Below are 14,740 nucleotides of genomic sequence, written 5' to 3' on the forward strand. Positions count from 1 at the left end.
GGGCTAATTGGGAACAGGTGGGTGCCATGATTGGGTATAAAAGCAGCTTCCATGAAATGCTCAGTCGTTCACAAACAAGGATGGGGCGAGGGTCACCACTTTGTCAACAAAAGCGTGAGCAAATTGTCCAACAGTTTAAGAACAACGTTTCTCAACGAGGTATTGCGAGGAATTTAGGGATTTCACCGTCTGAGGTCTGTAATATCATCAAAAGGTTCAGAGAATCTGGAGAAATCACGGCAGGTAACATTGAATGCCCGTGACCTTGGATCCCTCAGGCGGTATTGCATCAAAAACCGACATCAGCGTGTAAAGGATATCACCACATGGGGTCATGAACAATTCAGAAAACCACTGTCAGTAACTACAGTTAATCGCAACATCTCTAAGTGCAAGTTAAAACTGTACTATGCTAAGCAAAAGCCATTTATCAACAACACCCAGAAACGCCGCCAGCTTCGCTGGGCCCGAGCTCATCTAAGATGGACTAATGCAAAGTGTAAAAGTGTTCTGTTGAACAACTTAAGCTGTACATCAAGCAAGAATGGGAAAGAATTCCGCCTGAGAAGCTTCAAAAATGTGTCTCCTCAGTTCCCAAACGTTTACTGAGTGTTGTTAAAAGGAAAGGCCATGTAACACAGTGGTAAAAATGCCCCTGTGACAACTTTTTTGCACTGTGTTGCTGCCATTAAATTCTATGCAAAAAAAATAAAGTTTCTTAGTTTGAACATTACATATCTTGTATTTGCAGTCTATTTAATTGAATATAAGTTGAAAAGGATTTGCAAATCATTGTATTGTGTTTTTATTTACCATTTACACAACATGCCAACTTCACTGGTTTTGGGGTTTGTATTATTAGATACAGTATGCTTTGGCACCTGTAACACAAAGCAACTATGTTTTTTTCAGATAGCTTAGGGCAGTGTTTTTCAAATAGTGTGTTTGGGAGCCCCTGTTCGGTCGCGGTAACGTGTCAGGGGGATATTTTGTCTACACTCTAGTATTCATGTTAGAATGCCACACCACACGGCAGCTAGGTGGCGCCTTTACTCAAGCTAATGAACAGCGTCCCTGTCCTACCAAGTAGTGATGTGCGATACCACTGATTTTCTGTCCGTTCAAAAATTCAGGCTGGTATCGGCGATACCGATCCGATACATTTTGCCAATATATCTATCGTGTTTTTAAAAGTTGTGTATTTTAAAATAATGACGTATTTATCTAAAAACCAAAAAAAAAATCGGAAAGTAATAAGAAAAAGCTGAAATTTTTAAACTAATGATTTATTATATTATACTTAATCACCTGCAACACGAAGTTTTGTATTTAAATATATATAATATCTTTTTAAGCATCTTTTAAAAAATAAAAACATCAAAATAGCCCCCCTTACTTGACATTTCTGTATGCGACCCCTTGGTGGAAAAAGCTCTCAAAATTTTAATAAAATATACTTAAAATATAAACAAAGGTTAGTTGGTTAATTAAAAGATAAAATAATACTAATGTATAAATTAATTTGAAAAAATCACAACAACCAGAATAAACACTGTTAAATGTGTAACTAAACATTATCATTTTTGCTCAGGCAGAATTTCTCACGCTCTAGGTTTTGCAGTTAAACAATCGTATCGTTATTATTTTTATTCTATTCTTACATGGGGAAAAAAAATAGTAAAAATGTGACAAAAAAAGAGCAAAAAAAATTGTGACGTAATGAGAAAAAGTTGACATTTTCTAACTAACAATTAATAATAATATACTTAGGCAACTATAATACATAGCAGACAATTTTTTAAATATTGTTTTTAGTATTTTTTTTAAATAAAAAAATATCGATATGGCCGACAGCTCCACGCATACTTTGACTTTGCAGTAGGCGATCATTAGTGGAAAATGTTTGGACACCCTCGAACCAAATGATCAAAAGTATCGATATTTTGATTTGAGGGTCGATATTATCAATCAATCAATTAATCAATCAATAAATCAATCAAAGTTTACATATATATGCAGCCCTTAATCACAAATGTCTCAAAGGGCTGCACAAGCCACAATGACATCCTTAGCTCAGATCCACATCAGGGCAAGGAAAAACTCAACCCAATGGGATTGAGTTTTAGAGTATTTTAGAGTATTAGAGCATAAAGATCTGGTTTCGGCGGTGTCGATGTTTCAGTATCAATCCGCACATTATTACTACCCAGTAGAGGTAGCAAGTACACAGGAATGCATGTGTACCTATACCCAGTAAAACTAATAAGATATGAATGTTAGAGCATAAAGATCTGGCTGTATCGATATTTCTGTATCGAGCCGCATATCACTACCAACCAGTGAAGGTAGTAAGTACACAGGAACACATGTGCACTTACTACTTCTACCCATGCAATAGAAGTAGTTAGTACACATCTATTTTGCGTGCCACTTACATGCTTGAAATCCTTGAAGGGGACGAACTGGACGATGTCGCGGAGTACCGGCTCGCCCTTGGGGGAACGCAGGATGCCATCATCCCCGTCCAGAATCTGCATGTCGGTGAAGTCTGCGTTGCCCACGCCGACAATGATGACGGACATGGGTAGGTGGGAGGCGTGCACGATGGCCTCCCGCGTGTCGGCCATGTCGGTGATGACGCCGTCTGTCAGGATGAGCAGGATGAAATATTCCTATGGAGGCACAGGGAGGAATATGTTGCTTGAGGATATGACATTTTAAGCATAACAAACTGTCAAAAACGGAGGCCCTTAACGTCGCTTTAAAGCATTTGAACCATGTGATTACTCCCAGCCAATCCCAGAGTAAAGCTAGTGATGCAATTCAGTGTATAATAAGGATTTAAAAAAATAATAGAAATAATATGTACAAATATTATTTATAATAAATTACACAATTTAAAATAGTAATAATAATAATTAGTAAAAAATATTGTTTAGAATAAATTACTCAATTTAAAATAATCCCTGCTTTTGGCTGGCATCCAGTCGAGGGTGTACCCCGCCTCTCGCCCCAAATCAGCTGGGATTAATGAGGATAAACACCATAGAAAATGGATGGTTGGATGGATAATAACATTGGTATGTTGGCCAAGAGGAGAAGAATGCAAATTTACCATCCATCCATCCATCCATCTTTTTCCGCTTTTCCGAGGTCGGGTCGCGGGGGCAGCAGCCTAAGCAGGGAAGCCCAGACTTCCCTCTCCCAAGCCACTTCGTCCAGCTCCTCCCGGGGGATCCCGAGGCGTTCCCAGGCCAGCCAGGAGACATAGTCTTCCCAACGTGTCCTGGGTCTTCCCCGTGGCCTTTTTCCCCAGGGAGGCGTTCGGGTGGCATCCTGACCAGATGCCTGAACCACCTCATCTGGCTCCTCTCCATGTCGAGGAGCAGCAGCTTTACTTTGAGCTCCCCCCGGATGACAGAGCTTCTCACCCTATCTCTAAGGGAGAGCCCTGCCACCCGGCGGAGGAAACTCATTTGGGCCGCTTGTACCCGTGATCTTGTCCTTTCGGTCATAACCCAAAGCTCATGACCATAGGTGAGGATGGGAACGTAGATCGACCGGTAAATTGAGAGCTTTGCCTTCCGGCTCAGCTCCTTCTTCACCACAACAGATCGATACAGCATCCGCATTACTGAAGACGCCGCACCGATCCGCCTGTCGACCTCACCATCCACTCTTCCCCCACTCGTGAACAAGACTCCGAGGTACTTGAACTCCTCCACTTGGGGCAGGGTCTCCTCCCCAACCCGAAGATGGCACCCCACACTTTTTTGCAAATTTACCCTCTATACAATTTATGATTTATGTAATATCTTAATAAAAAAATAAATAAACCAAGGGATCCAAAATTATCGTAAAAGCTCCTAAAATGAGCAAAATTGGGCCCCTTCAATCAAAAATAGAATATCTAATAAATATGTAATAAAATAAATAAAAACATTACATTGTCTCATAACAAGAAGATAGAGAAAAACAAGAAGCTCATCGACCACGGACTGCAAAGGCGGACTCGCGGAAATTTTCAGGACTTATGCAGATCCCAAATACAGATCAGCAGGTACCAGACGGGAAGAAAAGTTGCTTTTGCATAATATAGCGAAACAAAACGCCAGATAATATGTCTTACCTTATGCACACACCATAATAACACTCCTATGTTGAAGCACAGTACAATCCATCAAGCGGTGCGGCTTTATAGCTTACCAAAGTCCTACTAAAACATTTTGAGAGATTTTTGAGCGCCGTGTGTAATGTTCTACATTTTCAATGGAACATATAAAATGTTGGTGTTGTTTACTTCAGTCATATTGCAGTCTACACTAGAGATGTCCGATAATATCGGTCTGCCGATATTATCGGCCCATAAATGCGTTAAAATGTAATATCGGAAATTATCGGTATCGTTTTTTTTATTATCAGTATCGTTTTTTTTTGTTTTTTTTTATTTTTATTTTTTTTTATTAAATCCACATAAAAAACACAAGATACACTTACAATTAGTGCACCAACCCAAAAAACCTCCCTCCCCCATTTACACTCATTCACACAAAAGGGTTGTTTCTTTCTGTTATTAATATTCTGGTTCCTACATTATATATCAATATATATCAATACAGTCTGCAAGGGATACAGTCCGTAAGCACACATGATTGTGCGTGCTGCTGGTCCACTAATAATACTAACCTTTAACAGTTAATTTTACAAATTTTCATTAATTACTAGTTTCTATGTAACTGTTTTTATATTGTTTTACTTTCTTTTTTATTCAAGAAAATGTTTTTAATTTATTTATCTTATTTTATTTGATTCATTTTTTTAAAAAGTACCTTATCTTCACTGTACCTGGTTGTCCAAATTCCACGACTGTATATATCGGTTGATATCGGTATCGGTTGATATCGGTATCGGTAATTAAAGAGTTGGACAATATCGGCATATCGGATATCGGCAAAAAGCCATTATCGGACATCCCTAGTCTACACGTATCTCTTATATGTGACTGCCATCCACTGGTCACACTTACCATTTCATAATGTACCAAATAAAATAGCTTCAAGGTCGGTAAGCAAAACCAAAATGATTCCGTACATTAGGCGCACCGGGTTCTAAGGCGCACTGTCGAGTTTTGAGAAAATGAAAAATACGGTATTCATTTTTTATTATTGTCATTGGCTTTCTTCGTTGGTTGACCTTGGCATTGAGACCTTTTTACATACCACATTTATTTCCCTATGAAAGCAATTCGTCAGGCTCATTTGAAAAAAAAAAACACTTTCTATATCTACCAGAGATTCACAAAGACAGAGAGTCGTCTCGTTTTTTAAAATTCTAAATCAATCCTTTCTCTCGATTCCCTATTGCGCTTCTACTCTAATCTCCCACTTATTGACGCTCGTTTTCCGCCGCTTCTGCATCACTGCAAATCCACAAAAAACGAGCAGAATGTCTTATTTGTGTTTGTTTGTGCTCTCTCACCATAGCCTCTTTGGTGTGCATCTCCTCGGAGGCGGACGACGCCACTTTCTGGATGATGGGGGCGATGTTGGTTGGCCCGTATAGCTGAATCTTGGGAAGGCAATTCTGGTAGGCCTCGACTACGCCTTGGATCCCTGCAAATACATCACACTCTTATCAACATGCCAAGAAAGGTCTTGCACTTGGGGACGTATTTGTTAAACCAATCCTGTTCCATTGTGTGATTACGCCACACTAGAAGGTTACTGGGCTTCTTCTTTTTTTTTCATGCTCTAATACACACAAACCTAAAACGACACGTCTATAAGTTCACAGTAAGATAGCAGCGACGTGCTGGGCAGAGTACAGAAGCCCATTTCACACATACAGATTAGTGTTATTTTTCTCTCTGTCTTGTAGCCTGAAATATTTGTGCAGCATCGTGGCGAATCTGCCAAGTAGGGAGAAATACAGTGGTACCTCAACTTAAGAGTGTTTGGAGATAAGAGCAGTTTATTGGCAAATGTTTATGCTTCACGCAACAATTTGACAAGTTTGCCGGCCTTAGTTGACAGTGCTTAAATGATGAAGGGGATTACATTTATCGAATCAACAAAATAAATAATCGAAAACATGACTGAGCGTGTCGCCCACTTGACAAAGCAATTGGAGCTAAAATAGCAGCGGACATTAATCCATGAAAATATGGAGAAGCTGCTGATGCTGTGTTCGACGGAGAAGCAGCTGCAAGGAGATACCGTAGACCAGACCTGGGCGAAATACAACCCACATGCGGCCCGTTAAAGGCCTACTGAAATGATTTTTTAAAATTTAAACGGGGATAGCAGATCTATTCTATGTGTCATATTTTTGCTGAAAGGATTTAGTATAGAACAACGACGATAAAGATCGCAACTTTTGGTATCTGATAAAAAAAAAGGCTCGCCCCTACCGGAAGTAGCGTGACGTAGTCAGTTGAACATTTCCGCAAAGTTCCCTATTGTGTACAATGATGGCCGCCAGAAGTGAGAGCGATTCGGACCGAGAAAGCGACGATTTCCCCATTAATTTGAGCGAGGATGAAAGATTTGTGGATGAGGAAAGTGCAAGTGAAGGACTAGTGGGGAGTGGAAGCGATTCAGATAGGGAAGATGCTGTGAGAGCCGGGGGTGACCTGATATTCAGCTGGGAATGACTACAACAGTAAATAAACAAGACATATATATACTCTATTAGCCACAACACAACCAGGCTTATATTTAATATGCCACAAATTAATCCCGCGTAAAAACACCTAGGTGTTTGTTATGCTAGCTCCTAGCTACTAGCTTGAGCTAGTTATAGCTCGAGCGGGTTATATGGACGGGATCCCGTCCATATAACCCGCCAATACAATTCAAACACCTGCACAACACACACACTCACTCAGCCCAAAGGACCGTTCACCTAACCCAAGGTTCATAAAGCTTATATATTTAAGCAAAGTTACGTACGTGACACGCACGTACGGGCAAGCGATCAAATGTTTGGAAGCGCGCGGGTGAGACCTGATATTCAGCTGGGAATGACTACAACAGTAAATAAACACAAGACATATATATACTCTATTAGCCACAACACAACCAGGCTTATATTTAATATGCCACAAATTAATCCCGCATAAAAACACCTAGGTGTTTGTTATGCTAGCTCCTAGCTACTAGCTCGAGCTAGTTATAGCTCGAGCGGGTTATATGGACGGGATACCGTCCATATAACCCGCAAATACAATTCAAACACCTGCACAACACACATACTCACTCAGCCCAAAGGACCGTTCACCTAACCCAAGGTTCATAAAGCTTATATATTTAACCAAAGTTACATACGTGACACGCACGTACGGGCAAGCGATCAAATGTTTGGAAGCGCAGCTGCGTACTCACGGTATCGCGTCTGCGTCTGTGTATCCAAATCAAAGTCCTCCTGGTAAGAGTCTCTGTTGTCCGAGTTCTTCGATCTTGACTGCATCTTTCGGGAATGTAAACAATGAAACACCGGCTGTGCTGTGTTGCTGACTTCCCTCGCAAAATACTTCGCTTTGCAGCGACAACTTTCTTCTTTGCTTGCTCAGCTTCTTTCTCCATAATACAATGAACAAATTGCAACAGATTCACCAACACAGATGTCCAGAATACTGTGGAATAATGAGATGAAAACAGAGCTATTTCGTATTGGCTTCAATGGGGAGCCATACCTCTGTTTCACATTTCATCATTGATATATAAACTATCAGACTGCGTGGTCGGTAGTAGTGGCTTTCAGTAGGCCTTTAAGATCTTCAATCCGACGGGCCGGACATTCTACATATTTTTTTAGACCTTTAACATCAAAACTGTCGCCGCCATTATGACATGCAGTGCTGTTTTTAAATGACCGCAAGTCTTGAACTATAGAAAGTATTTCAATGGGTGAAATCTGCGCTTTTGGGTGTTAAAGGAGTTATTACGGTAATCTACGTCACAGCAGGTCAGACCAGGAACAAAGCAGAGTGGGCGGGGCTTGTTTACAGAGCAGCCAGCCCGAAAATGCGTGTGTCAGGAAGAGATGGGGAAGCAGATTTGGACAACAAAGTTCTGCAAAAAATTATAATGTATCATAGCGTAGGTGTTTATTACCCTTTGCATTCATATTTTTCTGTTTTTTACATTTTTGTTGTGTTTTGCTTGATTGTAAAAGATACACAACTATGGAGGAGCTGGTCTGAGAAGTAAAAAAGGAGCGACGTTTATATGTTGTTAATATTCAGTGTTTTATTGTTCATAGTTAATATAGTGTACACATATAGTACCGATAAGAGTACCGATGAATATTGTTAAGGAATATCGATACTGGTATTGGTATCGATAGAATCCTAACGATATATATCTCTACCCTTCACATAACCAATTAGGGTAGTAAGTTGAGGTACTATACTTACCGGGGAACTATTTTAGTCCTGTGACGCATGGATGTGAATGAGTCAACAGGAAAATGAAGCATGTGTGGGTTCTTGTATTTCTACCCTTCTTGAGACATCAAGAAGGAAAAGTAGCTTCCATATGAGGAGGTGTGAACAAGTGATGACATAAATCATGGTCCCAATACAGAAAAGCATTGCATCTAATAGAGAATGTCTCATTTGCACCCTTGCTGGTGACATCTATCAAAATGAGGGTGGTCCCAAAAAGGAGGGATTTTTCTAATTGACTGTGTGTCGCTTTTAAAAGTGCTCCCCCTCTGGTCAACATATGTAATAACAAATGTGTGTAAGAAATTGAAATGCGCCCCCTTTGGCCAAAATTAATAATAAAAAAATTTAAATAAATATGTATATAGAGACATACTGTAATAACTTGAAGTAAATAATGCAGATTAAAAAACGATTACAAACAAAAAAAAAATTATGAACTAAAAGCAGTCTTTTTGTCACAATGTGTCGAATTTTTTCTTATAAAATTGGGAACCATTTCTCATATTCTTTCTGTTTCTGTAATATTGCATTATTTTCTCGTAATATTATTACATTTTTATGTAAAATTATTACTTTTTAATGCAAAATAGTGACATTTGTCATATAAAATTCTGACCTTTATCACAATATTGCCAATGTTTTTGTTGTTCTTGTAAAATAGTGAATTTTATTTTTTTTGCCAAGTAAAATTCAGATTATAATTATTATAATATTGCCAATATTTTAAAGTTTTCTTATAAATTGTGACTTTTGTCGAGTAAAATTACGACTGTTTTCATAAAATTGCCAACATTTTAAGCTTTTCTTGTAAAATTGCGACTGTTATTGAGTAAAATTCCGACTTTTATCATAATATTGAACAAATGTTCAGTTTTTCTTGTATAATTTTGACTTGCGTAGAGTAAAATTACGACCTTTATTATAACACTAGAGGTAGCCATTTTTCGGAGGTCTCAAGAGAACAAATACAAGAAAGTGTGTGTGTGTGTTTTCTTGTATTTCCACCCTTCTTGAGACATCAACATTGATTGATTGATTGATTAATTGAAACTTTTATTAGTAGATTGCACATTACAGTACATATTCCGTACAATTGACCACTAAATGGTAACACCTGAATAAGTTTTTCAACTTGTTTAAGTTGGGGTCCACGTTAATCAATTCATGGTAACAAAAAAAAGTACCTTCCATATGAGGACCGGTGAATAAGTTAGGACCGAAATCATGGTCCCAATACAGAAAATAGAGAGCCAAATGCTAGAGTCTGTGAACATTGCCCCAAAGTCAGGATTTTTGTGTTGATTTAATGTGCATACAAAGGTAAACATTGACAGGTGCAAAGGCAGCAATATATGATAAAACAAGACGGCAGCTAAAGCAGGACTTCGCTATTCATCCCCGAAAAAACCTGCCATGTGAACAGCTGATTTTACGACTTCCGGTGCTGACGTAAGGCAACCCGCGTCCCATATGTGACCATAGGATGAACAAATGCACTACGCTACTAACACTATAGTGGCCATTAACAGTTAGCTTCTACAGCTGGGTTGTCCAAAGTGCGGCACAGGGGCCATCTGTGGTCCTTGACTTGTTTGTCATCGGCCTTAAGCACATTACAAAAAACAAAACAAAAAATATCAAAATGAGGGTGGTCCCAAAAAGGAGGGACTTTTCAAATTGACTGTGTGTCGCTTTTAAAAGTGCTCCCCCTCTGGTCAACATATGAAATAACAAGTGTGTAAAAAATTTGAAGTGCTGCCCCTCTGGCCAACACATGTAATAACAAATGTGTGTAAGAAATTGAAATGCGCCCCCTTTGGCCAAAATTAATTTAAAAAAATTAAATAAATATGTATATAGAGACATACTGTAATAACTTGAAGTAAATAATGACGATTAAAAATCAATTACAAACAACAAATTTAAAAAATGCATAGTATGTACACTACCGTTCAAAAGTTTGGGGTCACATTATTTTCAATGAAGATAACTTTAAACTAGTCTTAACTTTATAGAAATACACTCTATACATTGCTAATGTGGTAAATGACTATTCTAGCTGCAAATGTCTGGTTTTTGGTGCAATATCTACATAGGTGTACAGAGGCCCATTTCCAGCAACTATCACTCCAGTGTTCTAATGGTACAATGTGTTTGCTCATTGGCTCAGAAGGCTAATTGATGATTAGAAAACCCTTGTGCAATCATGTTCACACATCTGAAAACAGTTGAGCTCGTTACAGAAGCTACAAAACTGACCTTCCTTTGAGCAGATTGAGTTTCTGGAGCATCACATTTGCGGGGTCAATTAAACGCTCAAAATGGCCAGAAAAAGAGAACGTTCATCTGAAACTCGACAGTCTATTCTTGTTCTTAGAAATGAAGGCTATTCCACAAAATTGTTTGGGTGACCCCAAACTTTTGAACGGTAGTGTATATATTATTAATGTTGTAAATACACATCTTTATATATCTAGAAAGGGTGGTCCTAAAAAGGTAGGCATTATTCGGAGGTCTCAAAAAGGTCAGAAATACAAGTGTGTGGGTGTGTGTGTGTGTGTGTGTGTGTGTGTGTGTGTGTGTGTGTGTGTGTGTGTGTGTGTGTGTGTGTGTGTGTGTGTGTGTGTGTGTGTGTGTGTGTGTGTGTGTGTATCTCACCTGCACATTCAGGATTGTCTTCATCAAAGCTCACAGCGAAATCATGTGACACCTTCACGCGGGGAAGAGAACACAGTGCCTATTACCGCCGAGCCACAGGAAAGTCAGCGCTACTGTACTCCACGTCTCATACAATTTACAGCGACCCCGCCGCCTTTCATCTTGAAACACACACACACACGCACACAAAGACGCGTTCTTACCCTTACCTTGAAGTCAGGCGGTATTAATGCTCCAAAACCGAAAGCGGGGAACATTTTATCACTGGAGAGAGTTATTGAAGGGGGAAAAAAAGAAAGAGAAAATTAGATGAAAGAATGAGGAATTAATGAGTGCGCGTGTGTGTGAGTGTGTCACTACGAGGTGAACGATGATGGATGGCGCGCACGCCGCACCTGTCGTAGTCTTGGCAGATCTCCCCCACGGCCACTAGAGCCTTGAGATACTCATTGGGCTGGTAGGGGTGGATGTAATGGAGGGAGCAGCTGTTTCGAGGGTCCCCGTTGGAGGCTGTGAAGTCTATTGCCACCTAACACACACACACACACACACACACGCTATATAATATATATATATACACTTGGACAGCATGAGTGGGCCCAGGCTCATAATTGCACCCGGTGATTAAACTTGACGGAACTTACTGTGAACTGGATTTGACAGCCTCCCATGATATAATCCAAGAAGGAATACATTTTGATGATCTGCCGTGGGAAATATGTTCAAAATATTAGTCGCCAGGGAGGAAGTTTAACGAAGTCGGCGGACAGAGCCGCGACAAACAAAATACTCAATTAACCTCCCGAGGCCCAGTAATGCATTTATGACCTCGGTATGGGACAAGCACCTCTCAGCCGAAATGACTAAAAAGCTGTTACCTGGCGTGGGAGTAAGTCCGTGTATTGCACGTTTTAAGTGAGTCTCAAGTCTTCGATCCCAAGTAGGAGTCATGACTCCAGACAACACTGCAAAAACTGAAATCTAAGTAAGATGAAATATCTCAAATAAGGGTGATATTTGCTTATTTTCTGTCTGATAAGATAATTCTTCTCACTAAGCAGATTTTATGTTAGAGTGTTTTGGTCCTAAATGATCTCAGTAAGATATTACAGCTTGTTGCTGAGATTTGATGACCTATATTGAGTAAAACATGCTTGAAACTAGAATATCAACTGTTGCAAAGCTGCGTCATCAACACTCACAAGTATAAAACTACTTTTTCAAAGTAATCATTTCTTATTTCAAGCATGAAAAAAAATCATGACTTTGACACAATTGTGTCTCATAATTAAAACGGATGACAGCCAAATGGACTTTGCTGTTTTAGTTTCAATGAAACAATAGAAAATACGTAGTCTTATAGTAGTACAGTTGGCACAGTACAGTAAACTGACAGTTAATATTGAAACATTTAACATTTGACATTTCTAACAATTTTGAACAGAGATAGTTCACGCACATTCAGATGGATTCTTCAAAATTACAATTAAAACATTTTTGGCCAGGGGCCGGGCTGTATATATGCGCACTAATTGACTGAAAGAGCACGCACTTGGTGCAATGATGTCATGTTATCCATGGAAAAATGCATTTTTAGACCATGTGATTTGCCTGAGCGGCTAGGAGACCCCGAGAGTAACAAGCGGTTGCCTTGTTGCCTTTCCATTAAGAACTATACACTAGTTTGCTGGTTTCAAGAATTTTAATGCCGAGCGCCTATCATTATGTCAAGATAATGGCACTAGCATTTACTTAATTTAAGAATATTTTTCAACATATTGAGCAAAAAGGTCTCATTTTTTTTTTTTTCTACCAAGAAAAGTGCACTTGTTATTAGTGAGAATATACTTATTTGAAGGTATTTTGGGGTTCATTGAAGTTAGCTAATTTTACTTGTTTTGGAAAGAGGAGAAATATAACCTTAGAGGAAAAAATAATTTAAAACATTTATATGCACGTACAACACTTAAAACTTTTAGCATAACAGTATGTGGAATTAAATTATGGAATGGATTAAGTAAAGAAGTTAAAAATTGTACTGACATGATCCAGTTTAAGAGGTTGTTTAAATTAATAGTGCTTACAAAGTACAAAGAAGAAGAATTATGAGAAAAACTTCCAACGTTATTGAAAATATTCTTCATCTCAGTATGTTAATAATGACTGAATTAATTAATTACATATTACAAACTGTTGTATATACTAATTCATAGATGTTATTTTATTATATAAAAAGGTCAGTAAATGATTTTATATAATTGTAAACGCTTTGAAGTGGGAAAGGGGTAGGATTAAATAAGCTTTGCTTCTTCCTACTCCTTTTCGGGCATGATGTAAATGAAATGATATTAAATTGTGTGATGTATTATGATGTAAATGTGTTCATGTTCGAAATAAACTAAAAGAAAGAAAGAAAGAAAGTCTTGACAGGCCAAATTTTCTTCTTCTATTGGCAGATAATTTTGCTTAGTTCAAGTAAAATACCCCTAATTTTTTTAATTTTTTTCTTGTTTTTGAACACTGACTTTTTGCAGTGAAGACAGTCGAGAGTCACCGACTTCTCTTATCTCAACCATAATCAGATATTTATAATGCATTTACATTACACCCTTTAATTACAATTCATTTAGAGTGATAGAGGGTTTAAGGGACTTAATGCCCTTGCTTTAAACCAGACCTGGGCAAAATACAGCCCGCGGGCAACATGCGGCCCGTTAACCGCGCCTTGAAAGTCTTAGACAAGAAGAGTATACGATATCGTCATTGCCAAATTTTAACCAAATACAATATTTAAAGTTTTGCCAATTTTATTGTGTTACACACAGTCAAACTGTTTTTTGAATGCTTGGATAACTCTGCTCCCCAATTGCTCTGCAAGGCCATTACAAGACTGCAAAGTGGTACCAGATCTACCACCCGAGCAATGTCAAAAGGCAACTGTTGCGTTCCATTCCGTAGAACATCTTTTGCCCAGACTGCCTTTTCAATAAAAGGACCACAACTATGGAACTCTCTACCTTAAACTTTGAAAAGTATACCTGCACTTGTCACTTTCAAAAAACAAACAAAATTGTGGCTCGTTGAGCAACAATCGTGTTCCCATGTTTAGTTTTTACTAATTTTTACTAATTGGTTCTTATCTAGTCTGCACTTTGTCTGTGTTATTATTATTATTGGCTTTTTTGTAGTTGGCACTTTGTCTGTATTATTACTGTTATCATTATTATCGACTCCTCTTTGCCTCATTCTTTTTATTTTCCTATTTTTAATGATGTTAGATCTGTGTTGTTGTTGTTGTTATTGTTGTTGTTGTTGTTGTTGTTGTTGTTGTTGGGGACAAGTGTTGTAAATTAGCTTTGGCTACAAACACTATGATGCATAAATTGGATAACTGTTTCAGATATCTATGTTTCTGTATCTGTCCCTATTTCAAATAAACCTTTATATAAGATTATTTTTAGATCTTTAACATCAAAACTGTCGCCGCCATTATGATGTGCAGTGCTGTTTTTAAATGACCGTAAGTCTTGAACTATAGAAAGTATTTCAATGGTCGAAATCTGTGCTTTTGGGTGTTACAGGAGTTATTACTGGTAATCTACGTCACAGCAGCTCAGACCAGGAACAAGGCAG

At 38.5% G+C, this 14,740-nt stretch overlaps 1 protein-coding gene and 1 long non-coding RNA gene across 3 annotated transcripts in view; one reads left to right on the forward strand and one right to left on the reverse strand.

Moving 5' to 3' along the window:
• Nucleotides 1–5,849, forward strand: part of LOC133635975 (uncharacterized) — a 36,859-nt gene extending 31,010 nt beyond the window's left edge. The window contains exon 6 of the long non-coding RNA XR_009822146.1: nt 5,484–5,849. This is a non-coding gene — a long non-coding RNA (uncharacterized LOC133635975). The remainder of the gene's footprint in view (nt 1–5,483) is intronic.
• The window catches only part of LOC133635973 (copine-4-like), a 98,361-nt gene that overhangs the window by 13,523 nt on the left and 70,098 nt on the right, over nt 1–14,740 (reverse strand). For both annotated transcript variants that reach the window (XM_062029513.1, XM_062029514.1), the window contains exons 10-15: nt 11,752–11,811; nt 11,503–11,636; nt 11,317–11,371; nt 11,108–11,159; nt 5,479–5,612; nt 2,436–2,672 (exon numbers count right to left, since the gene is read on the reverse strand). In XM_062029513.1, the coding sequence (XP_061885497.1) occupies nt 2,436–2,672; nt 5,479–5,612; nt 11,108–11,159; nt 11,317–11,371; nt 11,503–11,636; nt 11,752–11,811 (672 nt within the window). The remainder of the gene's footprint in view (nt 1–2,435; nt 2,673–5,478; nt 5,613–11,107; nt 11,160–11,316; nt 11,372–11,502; nt 11,637–11,751; nt 11,812–14,740) is intronic.

This window comes from Entelurus aequoreus, linkage group LG20, assembly GCF_033978785.1.
Source record: "Entelurus aequoreus isolate RoL-2023_Sb linkage group LG20, RoL_Eaeq_v1.1, whole genome shotgun sequence".
NCBI lineage: Eukaryota > Metazoa > Chordata > Actinopteri > Syngnathiformes > Syngnathidae > Entelurus > Entelurus aequoreus.